The 18,359-nt window shown below is 37.9% G+C and overlaps 2 protein-coding genes across 3 annotated transcripts in view; one reads left to right on the top strand and one right to left on the bottom strand.

Moving 5' to 3' along the window:
• LOC109840737 (membrane-bound transcription factor site-2 protease homolog) overlaps positions 1-6,877 on the top strand; it is a 30,598-nt gene extending 23,721 nt beyond the window's left edge. Inside the window, exons 6-11 of one of the 2 annotated variants that reach the window (XM_020409484.1) lie at positions 1,714-1,861; positions 2,101-2,181; positions 2,325-2,756; positions 3,991-4,302; positions 5,347-5,509; positions 5,627-6,877. In XM_020409484.1, the coding sequence (XP_020265073.1) occupies positions 1,714-1,861; positions 2,101-2,181; positions 2,325-2,756; positions 3,991-4,302; positions 5,347-5,509; positions 5,627-5,640 (1,150 nt within the window). In that variant the 3' untranslated portion in view covers positions 5,641-6,877. The remainder of the gene's footprint in view (positions 1-1,713; positions 1,862-2,100; positions 2,182-2,324; positions 2,757-3,990; positions 4,303-5,346; positions 5,510-5,626) is intronic. The other variant, XM_020409485.1, reaches the window with a different exon arrangement.
• LOC109843390 (protein HEADING DATE 3A-like) lies at positions 12,074-15,268 on the bottom strand. The gene is made up of 4 exons (XM_020412322.1): positions 14,990-15,268; positions 14,426-14,487; positions 12,550-12,590; positions 12,074-12,471 (listed from the first exon to the last, which is right to left on the bottom strand). The coding sequence occupies exons 1-4, from the start codon at positions 15,185-15,187 to the stop codon at positions 12,242-12,244; spliced, it is 531 nt and encodes a 176-aa protein (XP_020267911.1). The 5' UTR covers positions 15,188-15,268; the 3' UTR covers positions 12,074-12,241.

Raw genomic sequence — 18,359 nt, 5'->3', positions numbered from 1 at the left:
CTAAACGAGAGCTAAGAAAGGGTTCTTAGAGGGATCACTCATCGGCCAATGCTATCGCCAATCGTGATCAGTTTTAGATTTGATGTCTGGGGGATTGTTGATGAGAAGGACTGATTGTTAACACTAATCTGGGGCAATTGTTTGGGTTTGGAAAAGACCAAAGTGAATTAAAATTATAAGGTTTTTTGATGTAAACCAAATCATTATAATTCAACCTAATACCTTAATGACGAATTCACTAGTTAGTTAATTGGCCGATCATACACCACGATTCTTCTCTCTTGTAAACGCAATAAGAAAATTTTCCTCAACCAAGTGTATTCAGCGACACTCAAAATCCCAAATAATCCAAACATTGTAATGTAATCAGCTTCAAAGTTCAAACAACTCAAAAGTCTCAAACAATAGAGATCAGTTTGTTAAGTAAGCAACAATTACAGAAATCTTATAGCTACAATCAAAAGGATGTTGTAAATAGGGTCGGTGAGAGACGAGAAAAAGTGGTCGATATGGTTTTGTTAATATTTTGAGCAGCGCTAGTAAGAAGTAGGGATTTTCATTCATTGTTCTTAAACTTAATTTATTTTTTCAAGGAAAAATCAGTCATTTTTAAACTATAATAACATATTATTATAATTATTAGATTATCTAATAGTGAGTTAGAGAGTAGAATTGGAGGAATAATATAAATTGAGGTCAAATTAATGATTATCATGATTGAGGGGTAAATTTTAAAATACCTATATATGATATTATATATAATATATATATATATATATATATATATATATATATATATATTATATATATATAATAATATATAATATATATATAAAAACCCCAAATTAATAAGTGAGTTGTCGGTTTTGGGTTTGGAAAATGGACAGGGAAAGGTTGTTAGAGTTTGGAAAAGGGAATAGATTACAAATGGCCAGGGCTTTGTGGTTTTGGTTGGACAAGTATTGTAACTTGACCGCCATCTATATCTTAAGTTCCTATCTAGCTCATGGTTTAATTGAGACTACCACTTCTCCTTATTTTGGCAAAATCTTCAGGAGGGTGGGTGGTGGTGGCGGGGGGGGGGGGGGGGGGGGGGGGGGGGGGGGGGGGGGGGGGGAATGGCCCTGCCCTTCTTCCTCCAATGTCAGGGATTGATGGTTCAGTTCCCATTGTGGAGATGTCCAAATATATATATATATATATTTAGAATGTGCTTTAAAGAGCAGTAATTGTACTTGTTTAACTGCACAAGTTTATACAATCTGACAGAAACAAAAATATGAAAAGGTGTTGAACAATGCAAATGATTTGTGTCAAATCGTGAGCACTCGGCAACAATTTCACAGCTCATCTTATGATTTCATTTGATGGGTGACCCTTAAGAACTCTTCTTAGAAAATGTGCAACATCTCCATTTAGCAGCAATGTCCCTTTATTAAATTATTTTATAATTTTTTTATATATCTGAATAATGTTGTCTATGTTTTTTATGATTATGACAGGGTTTTGATGCCATTTAATCGATATCTAGTTTCTACATGCTTGACTCATATTTTTTATGTCAGTATTGATGTTTATAGCATGCATATTATTTTTGCTTTTTTGAATTTGGAGCGAGGACACCTATAAACAAGAATCTGTTATCATAGATGTTGGAATTTTTTATGCTTAGATAATTCTGGCTGCTAATATATGCTACTGCTGCATCTTCAGTGAGGGGATACAAATTGAGTACATCGCTATATTTTTGGCAATTGTATTTCCTGGAGCCCTGGTCGCAATCAACTACGACATGCTAAATAGTTTGCCATGGTTTGCTGCTCTTCGAATATATTGTGCTGGGATTTGGCATAACATCGTGGTGAGTTATAAATGTGGATTTCTGGAAAAATGAACATGTTCCATGTTACCTTTGATATTCATTGCAAGGTCAAATCCAGAATCTACTATTTATTATTTTACAATTTATTTTTTGCGCTTGTGCAATCTGCAAATCCATCTTTTTTGGGTGGAGAAACTATAATTGAAAATAGCATGATACATGTGGGTAAAGTCAAAAGTGGGTAAAAGCATCTAACAGAAACGTAACTTGTTTTCAAGTTCTGTGCAGTTTGTTGGATAATGATGTTCCTGCTTCCCTTTGTCTTGTCTCCTCTTTATGTACATGGTGAAGCTCCCACAGTAGGTCTTTTAAAACTCAGTCAACTTACTCCCTATTCTCCTCTTTATGTACATGGTGAAGCTCCCACAGTAGGTCTTTTAAAACTCAGTCAACTTACTCCCTATTTCCACATATTTCATTCTAAATTGCAACTTTGGGACAGGTTCTAGAGGTTCCTCAAACTTCTGCTTTATCTGGTTATTTGTCACATGGGGATGTGATCACAGCAGTTGATGGTTCAAGAATTCGGTATCCCAGTGACTGGACCAAGAAGATGATCCAGATTAATTCCCAAATGCTTCAGACAACATTCAGTGGGAAGAAGGGGTATTGTGTCCCTCATTCTTGGCTAGTCGAGACTAATATTACTCGAAGAATAGAGGACAACTTTTCTTGTCCTGGCGAGCTTGCTATTTTTGCGAGTATTCCCTGTTTATCTTCTAGCTTGTCAGATGGTATCAGAAATGAGGATAGGAATGCAAACAGAACAGTAACTAAGCAATGCTTGAATGCCAAATATGTTATAAAGCTTAAAAAATGTGGGGATGGATGGGAGGTGACTGGAAGTGACCAAACCAGTTGTGCATGTTTGGAGGTATAAATTTTTTGTTCTGAAGAACATAATTTGATTTAGGATTTTTCTTGGTGGTACTTGAACATAGTTACATAAGTTCCATTCTGATTTTTCTGCAAATGAATGCAGAATTATTCTGTAAAAACCTTGAAAAGTATTACAAATCTAAACTGCTTGACTTATCTTGAGGGTTCAGGTAATGTAAGGTTGAGATTGCTAAGCCTGTGGCCACACTTCATATTTGAAGTTTTTGGCCGAAGTGGTTTCTAACGTAGTGCTGAGGCATTAAATTCAGTAGCTCCTGCATTTTAAACCTCTCATTGACAATTTTAGAAGTCTTGTCATATTGCCTTTCCGAGTGAGTCATCTTTTCAGCTAAGGGGGTGTTTGGTTCACCCATTTTGTAGAAAAGTTTTAGGAAAAGACTTGACAATGGCAATTTTGTAATTAAAAGTTTTCTGTAGTTTTCTATAAACTATGTTTGGTTCAAAAAAAGTTTATAGAAATGTTTTCTATAAAGTAGGGAAAAGTACCACATTTTATAGAAATCAACTTCCTCTCAAAATGAGAGGAAATTGGTGAGAAATCTGACGCATTGATTTAAATAATAGTTTTTGTACAAACTTATTCCATTTCCACTTCTCAACTCATTTTCTATAAAGTTGACTTTTCCTCTTTTCATATTTTGAACCAAACAAAGAAAGTAAAAAAAACACCACTTTTTGAATTTTTATAAACTTCTCCTATAATTTTTTATAGAAATACATGGAAATCAATTTTTGGGTATTTTTCCTTTTCCTTTTTTTTTATAGAAATTGAACCAAACAGCCCCTAAGTCTTCTCTATGTAGCTCAAAAGCCCACAGGAAGGGAATGGCACAGGTTGATAGATATGTATTGTTGCTCTACAGCCAAGAGACTTTTAGGCAAATAATTCTGACAGCTGCAGTTAGTACTTTTCACGGTTTTGTAGTCTGATAATGGTTCACAAATATCTGTTCAAATTTTCTTCCGAAGGGGTTAATAGTGGCAGTATTTCGACTGGCGTATCACATAGCTGTTGGTTTCTTGGACAAGGTTATCATAGGATGAGCATCAGCTCTATAGCTCTGTTTGCTTGTGAATGACCGTACCAGCAGTGAACTTGCTTTCTTTTCCTTTTGACTGACAAACTTAACAATATGCTTCTCATACTATATTCTGCTAGACTTATACTCACATGCATGTGATACTAATTATTTAATCGACTTTGACAGCATGAATCCTGCATGACGCCTGTTCAGATAATTGGAACGTCATGGGTTGAAATCTCATATTCAACACCTTATTCACCAGAGTGCTTACAGCTAAGTAAAAATACATCAGCTAATTCGGATGACATATCGTCTGCATGTGGTGGGACTTTTGTATTTATTGGCAATGTGCTCACTTTGGCATATTCCATTCACCTATCAATTTATCAGCCTCGGTGGGTATATCTTAGTGCTACTATACCAACCCTGGTGGAGAGCATATTGTCTTGCACTTTTCATGTATCTGCAACTTTGGGTGTTCTCAATAGCTTACCGGTATGTATTTTATTTCCATTCAGCTTTCTTAACTGAACAAAGTAGAATATACCAACTACCAAGAAAAGAAATTTCACCAGAAGCGTAACATAGAATAACTTTTTTGACTGCTTAACTATTGGTCTTCTAGGTTTGAATGCTTATATGCTGAAATCTAGCTATATCTTACTTATCCCCTAAGCTTCTACATGAATTAAAAGAAAAGTGGTTTTTTGTAATCTTAATAAACATATTATTGTTAATTTTGCTTCCCCTTCTGGACACATTATAAAATAAATAAATAAAGTAGTATATATCAAGAGATCAATAATTATTGTGGACTGAAGTCGAGGGATCATGTGAGATCCGTTAGACCTTTATAGAAATTATGTTGAACGCTCGTTATCTTCAGTTCAGTAATAGATTTTATCGTCTTTCACTGTAAATTGCTCAAGCATGGGGATTGTTTTGGCCATTAAATTGTTCTTATTTTGGTAACATAGTGCACTGCCTTCAAAGTCGGCACTTATCTGCTGTGTTAAAATATTCATCTGTGAAATCTAACTTATATACCTTCTGTTGTAGTTTGCTTTATATAAAACCTACATTGGTGCGGCATGCCAAACATCTCTGCACATATGTATTTTATGTAGATGATTCCTTGTTCATGATTATTTTAGACACGGATTAGTGTCGTGCTCCAATACAGGCATGGGTATCAGACACAACACTAATTCAAAATCCAGACGTGGAGTCAACAGCCATATATGTATATTTCTTATAGACATATATGCATTTATGAATTATGATTCATATGAACAAGCATTTGTTGCTATTCATACATAAAAGAACCTAAATTTAGCAAAACATAAAATTAGTTTTTGTCAAGTGGAGCACAAGAATGTCTGTCTTATGTGTATAGTTTTTAAGATAAATAGTATTTTGCACGTTTTAAGTGTCGGACACAGATGAGCAGGTGTATCGTGCTCTGGGACATCAGACATGGTTTTATTTCAGGAGCTTTGCTTACATATGACAAATTTTTTTAATTAGTTTAGCTTACAGGTTTTTTTCCTTGACGGCGAGTCCATTTTAGAGGTCAGTCTGCACTACATCACCTGGCTTAACCCAAGGAGGCGACGTAAAGTTCTGAGACTTTTTCTTGTTGGAGGGACTATCTTATCCATTATTGTCTTTTCAAGGATTCTTTATGCTATGTTTACTTTGTGTAATTCTCTATCTTTGAACTCTTATGGGAACTATATTAAATGATTTCTTGATTTAGGTATCATTGCTTCTCTTTATTCTCTGATGTTTTGTTAATTTTGTTTCCTTTCATGAATAGCTGCGGATTACTGAGGTCTAGGATTAACCCATGATAGATTGGCTGGCTTATCACAAATGGGTTTGCTATAAGGGGGGAAAAAGAATCTTTCATCTGGACAATAAAAAACATAACCATGTTGGAGCATCTGGGAGAGACTTATTGATCGAGTGACAATACTTTGCTTGCCAATATTGTGGATCACCATGCAACTCCTCACAATCGACTTAGAAGAGAATTGATGGCACTGATTGACTTTCTTGTTCTAATGGTACCCATGGGCATGCTGAAACGAAAACTATGAAAGGACTGGAGAGCAAGAGTTTGCTTTGAGGAAATCAATTGGCATTATCAGCCTGTTTATTATGGTCCCTATATGAAATCTCTGACACAGAGAAACCAAATTATGGCAACAGCTCACTTCGAGGAAACCAACTGGTATTCTCAGCCTATTTATTATGGTTCATATATGGAGTCGCTGATATGAAGAGTATTGAAAAACCTGAAGCTTGGATCTATATTCAGGCATATTTATGGTTCCGGCTAAAGCTTTTGCGTAAAGAGTTTACAGGTTTATTGTGGCTTTCTGATTTTCCATTCTTAAGAAGAAGTTGAGACTTTGGAGATAGATAATATTGTAGAAGTTCATTACTTCATTTTCTCTACGGAGTTTTTAGGAAGATGACATTTAATATCCTAAAGTAGAAAAGTAGAAGCACCAGATCTACAGCAGTGCATTCATAGCACGGTTTCAGTGCGACATATTTATGCACAGGAGGATTTATAGCCTTTCTTTCTTGAGTAATTAGTATTTTCTGGATTAGAAGTGTCCAAGACGCTGAATATGAATTTTATAGTGAAATCTGCTGACTGATGGGCTGCTTATCTATGCTTCTATTATTTAGCTTTCCCTGACGTGGGAATTCAATGTGTGTTGGTAACAATAAAACGGTGAATTCTGCACTTTCTTAGGGAACTACGAGATTGTGTGATTGCGTATCAGGATGATGGGTGACTGTTCCAATTTCAACCCAAAAAATATTATCGGAGCAGAGTGAGAGCTTCTTATTTCTCATGACTTACGTATGATTCCTTTGTACGGGTTTATTAATGTAAGATTGTAATGTACATAATAGTTTTGTATAGCCATTATTGTGTTCTTGTTCGTTAGGTTGCATTATCTGAACTTGGCCTGGTCCAACTAATCCTTGATATGACTATTCCTGTATAAATCCTTATTTGCTTAGAAGTACAAGATGTGCATGTGGTCAATTATCTGTGATACCCTTCTACGACGTGTGAGCTTTTGATAAAAATTAGTTAGGTCTTTCTTCCACTCTCTCACCATCATGCAAGTTCTAGATTATAATTTGTGGGATCATCAGCTACCCAGCTGCTGGTCGTTCTTGTATGATGGCTTGCTATTTAACTTCATGTTATGTCTCAGATTCGAATGTTCCTCGGAGCTTGTGTTTGATCTTAACTCGATGAATGCTTATCCTGGCCGCCTGTTAGGGCTGGCTGTTGCCATATTCTCAGCTAATCTGTCTTATTAACGTTCTTCAAATTCATGTACTTTAAAATTAGCTCAGGAGGGCATTTATTCCCGAATGAAGCAAAAAATGTGGTTGTTTTTGCCTGATGGTTACCATTAGCAGCATTAAGTTTGCTTTGCTTCCATATTGTATTGTGCGCTAGATTGCTTTACTTCCATATTGTATTGTGCACTAGATGAAGGACATCGACTTAAAGGGATCCTTCTTTTGGGTTCCTTGTTTATCTCTAAGGTGTTTGGTTAGAGGGTGTTTGAACTACAAATGTAGTTGCAATACCAGTGATGTGTTTAGATTGGAATGTAGTTGAAACAGTATGTTGTTCCGACTACATTTATGGGTGTTTGGTTAGATATATTTGCAACACGAAAATGTTGTTAAGATATGTCAACTTTAACTTTATCATAACAGTAGAGGAGGATTTTTAAGATACGTCAACTCCATGTCTAACCATTCATGATATATAGATTGCTGGATTCAGTGTCACGTTCAATTTTTTAAAAAGGCATGTAAGAGGCATACACGAAGGATAAAAAGAGTCTTGCGAGTGAAAACCAAAGAAAATCATTGTACTGTTGTACTTATGTATGTGCATGTCCCAATGAAAGGAGCCACACAAGCAATTGAGCCCATTCATTTGATACTTCTGTTGAAACCATATGCTCATTTCATTCTTCTCATCTCAGTAACGCTAGGAAAAGTCAAGAATGTACACAATCCACTCGCTTGATGTTTAAACCCTGAGGCGGTATATAGAAGCCAAGAGGAGTGATTCGAGCATGTGACTTGGTCATATATACCTAGCCATGAGCTAGCATTCCTTGTACGGTCAGAATGTAGCATGATACGCAAGTTCGGCTGTCAGCCACTTCTCAAACTTGTTTTGAGTTTGATAGCCATAAAGGTGTATTCTATTTAGATGCATTAACTTTTTATATTCCCTTCATGATTTTCATTTAAACATCGGTCTAAGATAATAACATTCTCAAGCTTGTTTTGCCCTTTTTTGCTCTACGTATTATTGTCTGTTTCTGTTGTTAGTTACATAAATCAGGGTCGATTTTATGACAAAATATTATCTGTATCAATAACTCTGAAGATTCTTCCAACGTTCTTTATCTCACAATTTCCTTTGGTTGGCATTCCTTGATATCCGCATCAAGATCTTAGCTAATGGTATGAATACGTACCATCATATTTTTATAATTCTACCATGATCAATAGATCACATGATTCTTGCCCATGCCTTACATTTGAGTTTGTTCATTAGGCCAGGCACTTATCTTGCTTTGCAATTAGAAAATCAGAAACAAAAAATATAACATTCTACAAGTTTATTCTCTTTATCCCTTCCATTGAAAGGGGGATTATAAATAATCACTTCTACTATACTCTTGTTCGTTCCGACCACCTTACTTTCTGTATCACTCTTTTCAAAATCTGCCATCATTTGTTTACAATATGCACATACAAAGTCATAAATCGGGATATAAGGGTCCGTTTGGTTGCTGAAGAGGGCTTGGGAAAGCCTACCAAAACTGACAAAAACTGTCAGTTTTGGCAGGCTTTCTTACAAAAACGCTATTTTTTGGGGCGTTTTTGCAAGAATGCCTGTCAAAACTGATAGTTTTTGTTAGTTTTGACAGGCTTTCTGCCCATTTCAACTCTTCTTTTTAGCAACGAAACGGGCCCTAAGCGGGTTTGCAGACTTTCAAAACTTTATACTACCATGTATTGAAGATTTACCTTGTAAACTGAAATATTAGCGTGTTGCATCTCTTTTTTTTGACGGAAAGAAACATGGTGAGATCCCTGTTCATTTTTCATAAGACCAAAAGAGCCTATTTCGTCCTTGAAATCAGTAGCCTAAAGGGTCTAACTCATTATCTCCACCAAGAATAGGGAGAGGACCATAACCGTCACCTATTGTAGTGGGGAGGGAAAGGAGAAAGAGAAATTAGGCTAAAGAAAGAGAAATTAGGCTAAAGAAGTTCAAGAAGAGGATTAATGGCTGGGTATACATGATATGGAGCTAACACTAAACTCAGACTATTGGAGCTTACACAAGATAATATATACAAAACAACCAAAAGAGAAGGATAAGACAATTTTGTGAGTTCTTAATTACAAGAAGAGATTGTTCTTTCAATAATGCCACCATCAAAAGTTGTCTCCCACACGAGCCATGTCGTTGGAGTCATCTTGTAGCAGCAATTGAGCTATCCCCTTCTTGGCCACTACTCTGTGCATAGAAAATGCTCTCTTTGATGCTAAGTTACATATCCACAACATAATGAAGTGAGTAATATTAGAAGCTATACTCGGGGGGAAGTCTCTATTGTGTTGAATATGGGATTGTTTCTAGCCCTCCATAAGCACCGACGGAAGGTTGGGAAAAGAATGTCCCACAGGAGCCTATCTTCTTTGTTTTCCAGAAAACATCCCTTGGATTCTAGGATGGAACTGAATTCCAGTAGGAGGGGAGATCTCTAAAGGAAAGGTAAGAAAAAGCTCCATGTCTGAATTGCAAAGGTCAGTAGAGAAATAGATGGTCATCACTCTCAGGGCCTTCATTGCAAAGACAACAAGTAACATCCCTTGTCCACCCTTTTTTACTATATTGTATCTTAGTATTAAGCTTTCTCTTCATGAGAATCCATAAAAACACTTTCACTTTGGCTGGGGTGACTAAGTTCCAAATAAAGTTGTAGTAATTGGATTGAGTTCTGATGCCATTAATGAATAAGTATGCAGACTTAACTGTAAAATTCCCGGAAGGATGGTAGGGCCACCATACAATATCCTTGTCAAGGTTGGGGAAGGAAGAGAGCTTAGAAAGGTAGACTCTTAGAGCTTGAACATCCTCATAATCCCTATTGGATATTGGTCTTTTGATCAGAGGCTGTCATCTCCACTCATTGTTATGGAGGAGGCCTTGGGATATAACACAGACTCTGTCTGATAGAGCAAGATTGAAGGCTAAGAGGAATAGGGAAGCCAAGGAATTGGGGTCTGACCATTTATTCTCCCAAAATCTAGTTAAAGATCAATTCCCTAATTTCCATTGAACATGAATTCTCAAAGCCTGGCTACAATAGAATGTGTCTTTCCAAAATCTAGATGCTGAGTGACCTGGCGGTGAGAAACTAGGATTTGTGTGGTTAGCTGAATACACGGAATTGATAAGTTTACTCAGGAAGGATTCATTTTGTAGAGCTTTCCACATCCATTTAGAAATAAGGGCAAGGTTGAAATCACGGAGATTGAGAATGTCCAACCCCCCAACTTTCTTGGGTTTACAGACCAGACTCCATTTGACAAGGGTTTTGCATGGAGAGCAGGAGTCTAATTCGCCTCCATAAGAAGTTCCTTCTTATCCTGTCCATGCCTTTAATTAACGAAGAGGGGACTTTGAAGAAGGACATAAAGTATATGAGAATAGAAGTTAGAATAGAGTTAATAAGGGTAAATCTACCTCCAATAGAGAGTTGCTTACTTTTCCATATGGATACTCTCTTGGACATTTTGTCTAACAGGGGCTACCAGTCTTGCTTAGTGAGTGTTCACTTTTTCAATGGTATACCAAGTATGTGAAAGATGGGGAGGTGAGAGAGTAATTAAGGGTGTTGGTTAGGATGACCCCTTTGGTATTCATTTACTAATATTTGTTGGAAAATGTAATTTGTGATGACAATTTTGAATGAAGAACATTCACGTTGACAACTCTAATATCCTTCTTACCTATTTTGTAGGTTGCACTCATACCTACAAAATATGATTCAAGGACTGACATGGAGATAAGGTTAATTTGAATGAGAATTTAACAATATGCTAGTTAGCAAGTCTTTAAGTTGTAAAATTTATTGCAGGATGCTACTGGTATTGCATTCATCGACAAGAAAGTCACTGTCGTGTTTGTTTTAGGTGAGAACTTTTGTGAAGGCCTAACATTTTCTTAATCTGCTTTCAACTATTGTTATTTTGTGTTTGTTCTATTGGATTTTCTATATTTTATTTGGATTTTTTATCTGGTATTGATACAGGAGGAGGACATGCCTCTGGAGAATGTATACTACTCTGAGATGAATGATGCCGGTTTCTTTGATTGGGAATAATACTGTTTTGTGTCTACTTCTCTTCACATCTGTAAATTTACCTTTCTCATGGCTTTCGCGAACTCTTTCATTGTATAAATCCTTGACATGTGAAAATTAGTTATTGTCTATGTAAATAATTTATGTTTCGCTCTAGTATTTTGGTGAATGTATTATTTGAATATAATTATATTTGATATTGAAATTTAATTAGATTGGGTTGGATATGAATATGATTTGGTGTTGGATATTATATAGCGTGGAACGTAGACTCTGCACAAAAAATGTAGCGGAGCAATCCGTCTAGGTTGTTACTGTAGCAACAGTAGCAGCCTAGACGGAATTCCATCTAGGTTGGCAGCCTAGAGGGAAATCCATCTAGGTTGGCTACCTAGATGGAAATCCGTCTAGGTTGGCTACCTAGACGGAATTCTGTCTAGGTTGATGCCCGTCTAGGTTGGTCAACCTAAACGGAATTCCGTCTAGCTTGTCCCAACCTAGACGGAGAAAATTAGACGGAATTCCGTCTAGGTGTACCAACCTAGACGAGAAATGGAGCAACCTAGACGAAAATTTTCGTCTAGGTTGTTTGTTTTTCTACTAGTGGGAAGCTCATACTTTAATTATGCATTAAAAGCCCAAACCCTAAATTAGATCACTTTAATAGGCTAATCTTGATTGGTAACACATAATATATATATATATATATATATATATTTAATATATTCGCCCATATATTGGATTTAAATCCAACACTCCAATCTTTGTCCAATATAAGAAGATCAGCAGGGCTCATTGCTATTATTTCATATCTTATTATTTAGAGAATCAGAAGAGTTTACAGCCGTTGAAGCAGGTAATTCTGCTTGCCCTTCCTTTGCCTCACACTTGGCACTACATACCATACATATCAGCATGTGTAGCCTCTATATTTTAGTAATACAATATAAGCATTTTAATAGGTACATATTAGCATTGTCATGTCATAATCATGTGTACATTCTTCTTCCCCCAGATCCTGATTCCCTCTGGCAGTTGAAGTAGACCGCAGCAACTGGAGAACCGAGATTGTAAACTTCTGCAAAGTCTCTGGTGCTGAAGTTCTGGCGCCAATTGGGAGCGTAAACAGTCTGGCGGCCGAGCTGCTGAAACAGGACGAAGACGAAACGGTGGATCCCTGCTGTTGGCCTTGGGTTCTCATAACACATGATCTCTTGCCCTGGTATAGACAAAAGCACTCATATGTACTTAGTTGATACGTATTTTCAATAAAATAGTTACATGAGTTTCTCCTCACCAAAGCTTGCTCCTGTACTTCCTGGAATGTCTGTGACCATCCTGAAGTATTAGATAGAGACTCGTTAAGAGTGTTGAAATAGAGCTTTAACTCAGGCATAAATACTGAACATAACTTGGTAGGCTGCATTGTGGCATGTGTAGAGCTTTAACTCAGGAATGTTGAGGTGATTAATATGTGAGTATAATCCCACATCGGATAGGATAAGAAAGAGTAATGAGTTTAAATAAAAGTTTGAGTCGATACCTGATATCTATACCTTTTGGGTTAAAATTGATTCATAACTTCTGTTTAAGGCCCATCAACTCTAAATTGAACCCGATTTCTACCCCAACAAGTGGTAACAGAGCTAAGGTCATGGTTCAAGTAATAAATAAAAAAGAAAGCAGCTGATCTTCGATGTGAAGCCCGAAGGTGTAGGGATTATCCACGGATGCCCGTAGAAGTGATATAGTCTAGTTAGCCACCATGAGTGAAGTGGTGAAAGTTCCTACGGATGTTTGATAACTATGTGCTGAATGCATTGTCTGGTTAGCCCACGAGTGGAGTGGTGCAAAAGTTTATTATTGGTTAGCCCACGAGTGAAGTGATGCAAAAACTTAGTGAATTTCATCGGATAAGATAAGAAAGAGTGATGAATTTAAATAGGAGTTTGCGTCAATACCTGATAGCTATAGCTTTTGGGTGAAAATTGATTCATAACTTCTGTTTAAGACCCATCAACTCTAGATTGGACCCGATTTCTCCCTCAACAAGGCATATATACTTTTCTGTTGTCATTATTTATATTTTCCCATCAAAATAGAGTCTGCACTGAAGTTCAATGCTCCCAAATATTGACCGAGATTTATGAGAATTTATCAAAGCTAACACCAATCATTTTGAGTTTATCCAAATTTCAAAATAAACTTGGGCAAAACATGGTTTTATTTAAGGTTGGTTTCCACCAAGGAACCCGTCTGATTGTTTATGCAGTTTAAGTTCGTGCAACCAAGGAGCAAGTCTGCATGGAAAGAATTATGTCTGGTAGGATTATGCTGGTAGCATAGATCCTTGCATCCCAGAGAGGTCATGGTTTTGTCCTACCAATTTGTATGCTCTCTCTTTATACTCCTAGAGTTCAAGCTGCTTCCATACTTGGTACTTCCTTTTTAGTTTTCTGATTTTTCCTTGAGGGCGGTTTCTCGCTTCTGGCCATTTGATCAGTCTATTATAACAGCTAATCTAACGGCGACTAAGACGGTGACCATTGTTCTTCTTGCATGGCTGCATTTCTACACAAGGGTTGTGGTCTCCACAATTTATTCTCAGTGGTGGTTCTTTATTCCTTTTTTTTTCTCTCTGACGCGGACTCTATTCCTCTACACAAATGGGAAAACCCAAGATTCACTATTTATACTACTTACTGTAGCAAGTATGAAGATGCAGCAAAATGGGAACGCTGTAGCAGAGATGAGATACTGTAGCAATTCAAAAAATTCAAAAACTGTAGTAATTAAAAACCGGGATTACTGTAGAGAAAAAAAAAAGCATGGTGTTCACACTAGTGGTTTGGAATGTGGGAGAGTTAGACGAATGTAGCGAGAAGGACAAAGAAGGGTCGCACACTTCAATTTTTTTAGGAAAAAGCAGGGGAATAAGGATGTGAGGGGGGAATCAAATGAAGGGTATTAGTTAAGGAAACATTTGAAAAGAGGAAGACGTAGGCTTGTACATCGTTTATACCCATGACGTTGGTCAATTTGAGGCTCTTCTACCTTTTCACGTAACGTTCAGAGAGTGAGCATCCCATGAGGTGGACCGTAAAAGCTCTCATTGATGGCGTATATATGATAAGAAAGAGCTAGCTAGCAGTCAGAATCAGGCATTGTCTTACCAGTGCAGGTATTCCCTCAGGTGGGGATTGCTTGGGTTTGGAGCATCAGGGTCCACCATCACCTGCAGCACACCATAACCTTTTAGAAAGAATAGAGGCTTCCATACCCTGTACCTTGCAAAAAAGTGCGTCATCATCAAGCATTAAACTGTGGCTAAATTAAAATCTGAGAAAATAAGCTTTGCTCGCATTCTTTGCTTGCCTGCACTTTTATCAGCACCATGAAATTTTTTTAACCATTTTCTAGGGCTTTAAAGTACCATCAAATCATTAGAGAAGCAACAGAGCACTGCTCAAAAGGTACCTGCACCCAAAAGGTTTGCTGTCTAATCTCTAGCAAAAGAAAAAAGGGGGGTAAAAAAAAAAAAACTTGCATGCCTTCTGACTTCTTGTCATTTTGCATCGGCTAGGCACTTTCGTAACCCACCTCAACTCATTAGACATTATACTTTCGCAGGAACTGCACTCAAAGCTGAAGAACTTGCAGAAAAATCGTTTTGCTAGGAAAACTAACAGGAGAACAGAATGAAACATAATATGGAGCTAGAGACATTCTGTCCTTACGAGCGTATAGAAGGTCCTAAGGTCGTTCCCTCCTATCTCGACTCTAGGTGGATGAACCGCCTGAGACGGTTTAAACTCGCGCCCGTTTGTCACTTCCCTTGAGGAGTAGAATACCCTGAGGGGGACGCTCCTCGTAAATGGGTCCAGCACATCACCGACCACCCTCCCAACAATTAAAGGGTCAGTTTCTCTAGCCATGAAACGCGACGCCGCCTAGAACTACAGCCCTCTTAGCGAAGAAGATGATATGGATCTTGGAGCTGGAAGTGTTGGCTTAGTTTGGATGCTTCTAAGGTGTACATTGATGTTTGTGTGCACATATATATATACACAGACGAGTGAGGTTGCTCAGCTGATCTCTTTACGGGAATAAACTTTTTTTTTTGTTTGTCTTTTCCTGCTTTTGTAGTTATTTATTTATTTTTTCATTGTCTGTCACTACTTTAGAGCGAGTGGGGCATCACCTTGTCCTGTCTTTCTAATTGGCCGGCTGTGTGTAGTACTCATCATCATAATCTGATGGCGAAATCTAGTGGAAAGATGTACGGAAATCTTCCAGTTATTTTCATGTTTCTGTATGATGTTACACTAGTCGTGATAGCATAAATTCTGTGGCCTACATTATTTTTGTTCCAAGAGACCTGGCTCGTTCGGATTTGCCGGAAGCGAAGGGAAGTTAAAGAGAACCTAGAAAAAGTTAAGTTAGGGAAGAGGAAGATAACATGTAAAATTTATTTAGACATTTAGTATGGAAAATCAATGGGAATTTATTTCACCCCGTTTGGAAAGTGTAACGAAGTGAAGGGAAAGAAAAGGAATATATATAAAAATGGCATAAATACTTGCATGTTATTAAGTTATGTTGTTATTAGAAATTAAAATCCAATATTTAGATCTCGATAATGTGTAAATTGGTCTCTCTACAATTGCATTGCTCCCCCTCCTTTACGTTCACCCTGGCTACACCCTAATTTTTTCCGGGGGGGATGAGTTTTCTCCCTCCTTTACCTACTCTTCTGCCTCACTACCTAGCCCAATTTGATTTCCAAACAAAGTTAAAACATATTCCCCTACCCCTCATTACCCTCAATCCAAACACGCCCCAAAGGCCCTAAACTTCGCTACTCTTATTAGTTACACACGTCACTTCCAGCGACCATTGACAATTGTGGGTACGTAAAATGTAAACTTGTGTGTAAATTTTACTGAATTTTATGTCAATAGTTAATGATGATGTTTAAATATTTCTAGACTAGTGGCATCAAAAGAAAAGAATCAACACTTGTTGATTATGGTCAATCAGACCAGTCTATAGTGAAACTCTAGGCATCAAGGCATCGTGTCCTTTGGTGGTCCGAAGAAGTAAGAAAGTACCTTTTGAAACTTAAAAGATAATAGCTTAGTGTTCACACACATAATATAAAGGGAAATGAAAACTCTAACCTGTCACTAAAGAATAATTTGTTTCATTTTCAGCGTCTCTTTACATTTACAGATAATTTGGAAGGCACTAGGGGCTGTAGGCTGTCTAAAAATCACAATAGATAGCTTATTCAAACAAGCTCCGACAACGGAGGTCACAATCAGACGACTTCCCAATCACTGCATCCACAACTCCACAATTGCCACAAACGCGACCTCACTTCTAAGATGATTGATCTTGATGGCTGTGACAACAGCATGGCTAATATCATAGCAACTATTAGAGATGCTGATGAGCAGTGGGACGATTTCAGAAATAAAAAGTTGGACTCAGTTGGTGAGTTGCTTGGTAGAGAGCTATGGGCGAATATTCATCTTTAAGACACTATGGATGTTGATTCCCGTCTAGCTCCTACAACGAAAGCTACAATCAAATAGCTTTCGGGTCGATGATCGAAACATATAGTCGAATAGTTGCTTGGTAGAGAGCTATGGGCGAATATTCATCTTTAAGACACTATGGATGTTGATTCCCGTCTAGCTCCTACAACGAAAGCTATAATCAAATAGTTATCGGGTCGGTGAACGAATGTTGCGAATGGATGGCTTTTCACATAGATCGAGAAGAGTTACAATTCAACGACACTTCCGACGACGGATGAAAACTCTATTCAGCAGTCTTCACAATCTACAGTGAAAGTTACAATCTGACGACTTTCACACCCCACAACAGCTAAAGCCAGGATTACTGAACAACGGTCCTTGCAACGCTCTACAGAAGAAGTTACAAGTCAAATGGCTCCTTCTGAAACGCGGATGTCATCCCCGCGTCACCAAGTTGGAATTTGGCATCTGAACCACACAGGTTGGATTCAAAAGATCTAAACCATACAGGTTGGAGATTTTCAGTTCTAAAACAAACTCGACAGAGTTAAAGGATCGGGATTTTTGATAATCAGATCAAGGGTTGGATTCTTTATCATCAAAACCACTCAGGTTTGGAGATTCGGCAACAACAGCAACGAAATCCTTGGAGATAGGATTTTTGAACCAACCTCAGAAAATCAAATCTGAGAGAATCCTTCAACAACAGAAAAACAGCTTGATTATTAACCGAATTTTCGGTTCCAACAACTCTATTCACAGAGTTCAAACTCGTTCAGAGTTCTTAAACTCATTCAGAGTTATTCATAAAACTTTCCACGAAAGTTCATCGTTCCCACGAGATAAAGACGGTCGGATCGTCAACGGAGAGCAAGTTCGACGCAATCAATCGAAGGAAGCACTCCATTGCTGTCAAGAAGAACCCAGTTTTAAACAAAGGGGAAAATCAAATTCGTTTTCCTCTCTTTTGTAATCAAGTTGTAACCGAGATCAAAGGAATCAAAGTCACATTTTCTTTATTCTCTTCTTTACAATTTTTCCAACAAACAAAAGATGGCGACTCCGCTGGGGACTAGCTTTTCCGACGATGAAGTGGTGGCTCAGTCCGACGTCCACCTCTTGGGAACGACTGTAGAAACTCTCGTCGTAGAGTTTGATCAGGCGAAATACGAGGAAGCCCTATCCTCTGGATCGCTTAGCCCCAAGGCTAAGCATGGTGTCCGCAAGATCTCCAAGGAGATCAATTCTGTTGTTGAAGAGCCGAAGAAAGCCCTCTCCTTCGGCCAGGAACTCAAATTGGCTCTGCTGGCTGAAAAGCCCACGTCCGCGTCAGCACAGCGTGCTTCGGGCCACAAACGGCCTCTGGAAGAGACGAGTTCCATAAACGTCAACGACGTTGCTGCTAAGGCTTTGAAACAAGCCAAAAAGAACGCCGCTCGCCGACGGAGAAGATCCATCCGACGAGCACACCTACGAGAAAGCCGATTGTTGGCCCAACGCGAAGATCGCGTTTCTAAAGATCCAACCGAACTTGGCGTCCCCAAAGAAGAACGCTCACTGCGTG

The sequence above is a fragment of the Asparagus officinalis genome, chromosome 5 (genome assembly GCF_001876935.1).
Source record: "Asparagus officinalis chromosome 5, Aspof.V1, whole genome shotgun sequence".
In the NCBI taxonomy this organism is placed as follows: Eukaryota; Viridiplantae; Streptophyta; class Magnoliopsida; order Asparagales; family Asparagaceae; genus Asparagus; species Asparagus officinalis.
This window is presented reverse-complemented; position numbering and strand designations above follow the sequence as displayed.

Coding starts and splice junctions, on each gene's coding strand:
- LOC109843390 (XM_020412322.1), bottom strand. CDS start 15,187: ATGGCTAGAGAAACTGACCCTTTAATTGTTGGGAGGGTGGTCGGTGAT. Junction 14,488..14,989: donor TTAGGACCTTCTATACGCTC/GTAAGGACAGAA, acceptor GGTGTGCTGCAG/GTGATGGTGGACCCTGATGC. Junction 12,472..12,549: donor AAGTACAGGAGCAAGCTTTG/GTGAGGAGAAAC, acceptor TGTCTATACCAG/GGCAAGAGATCATGTGTTAT.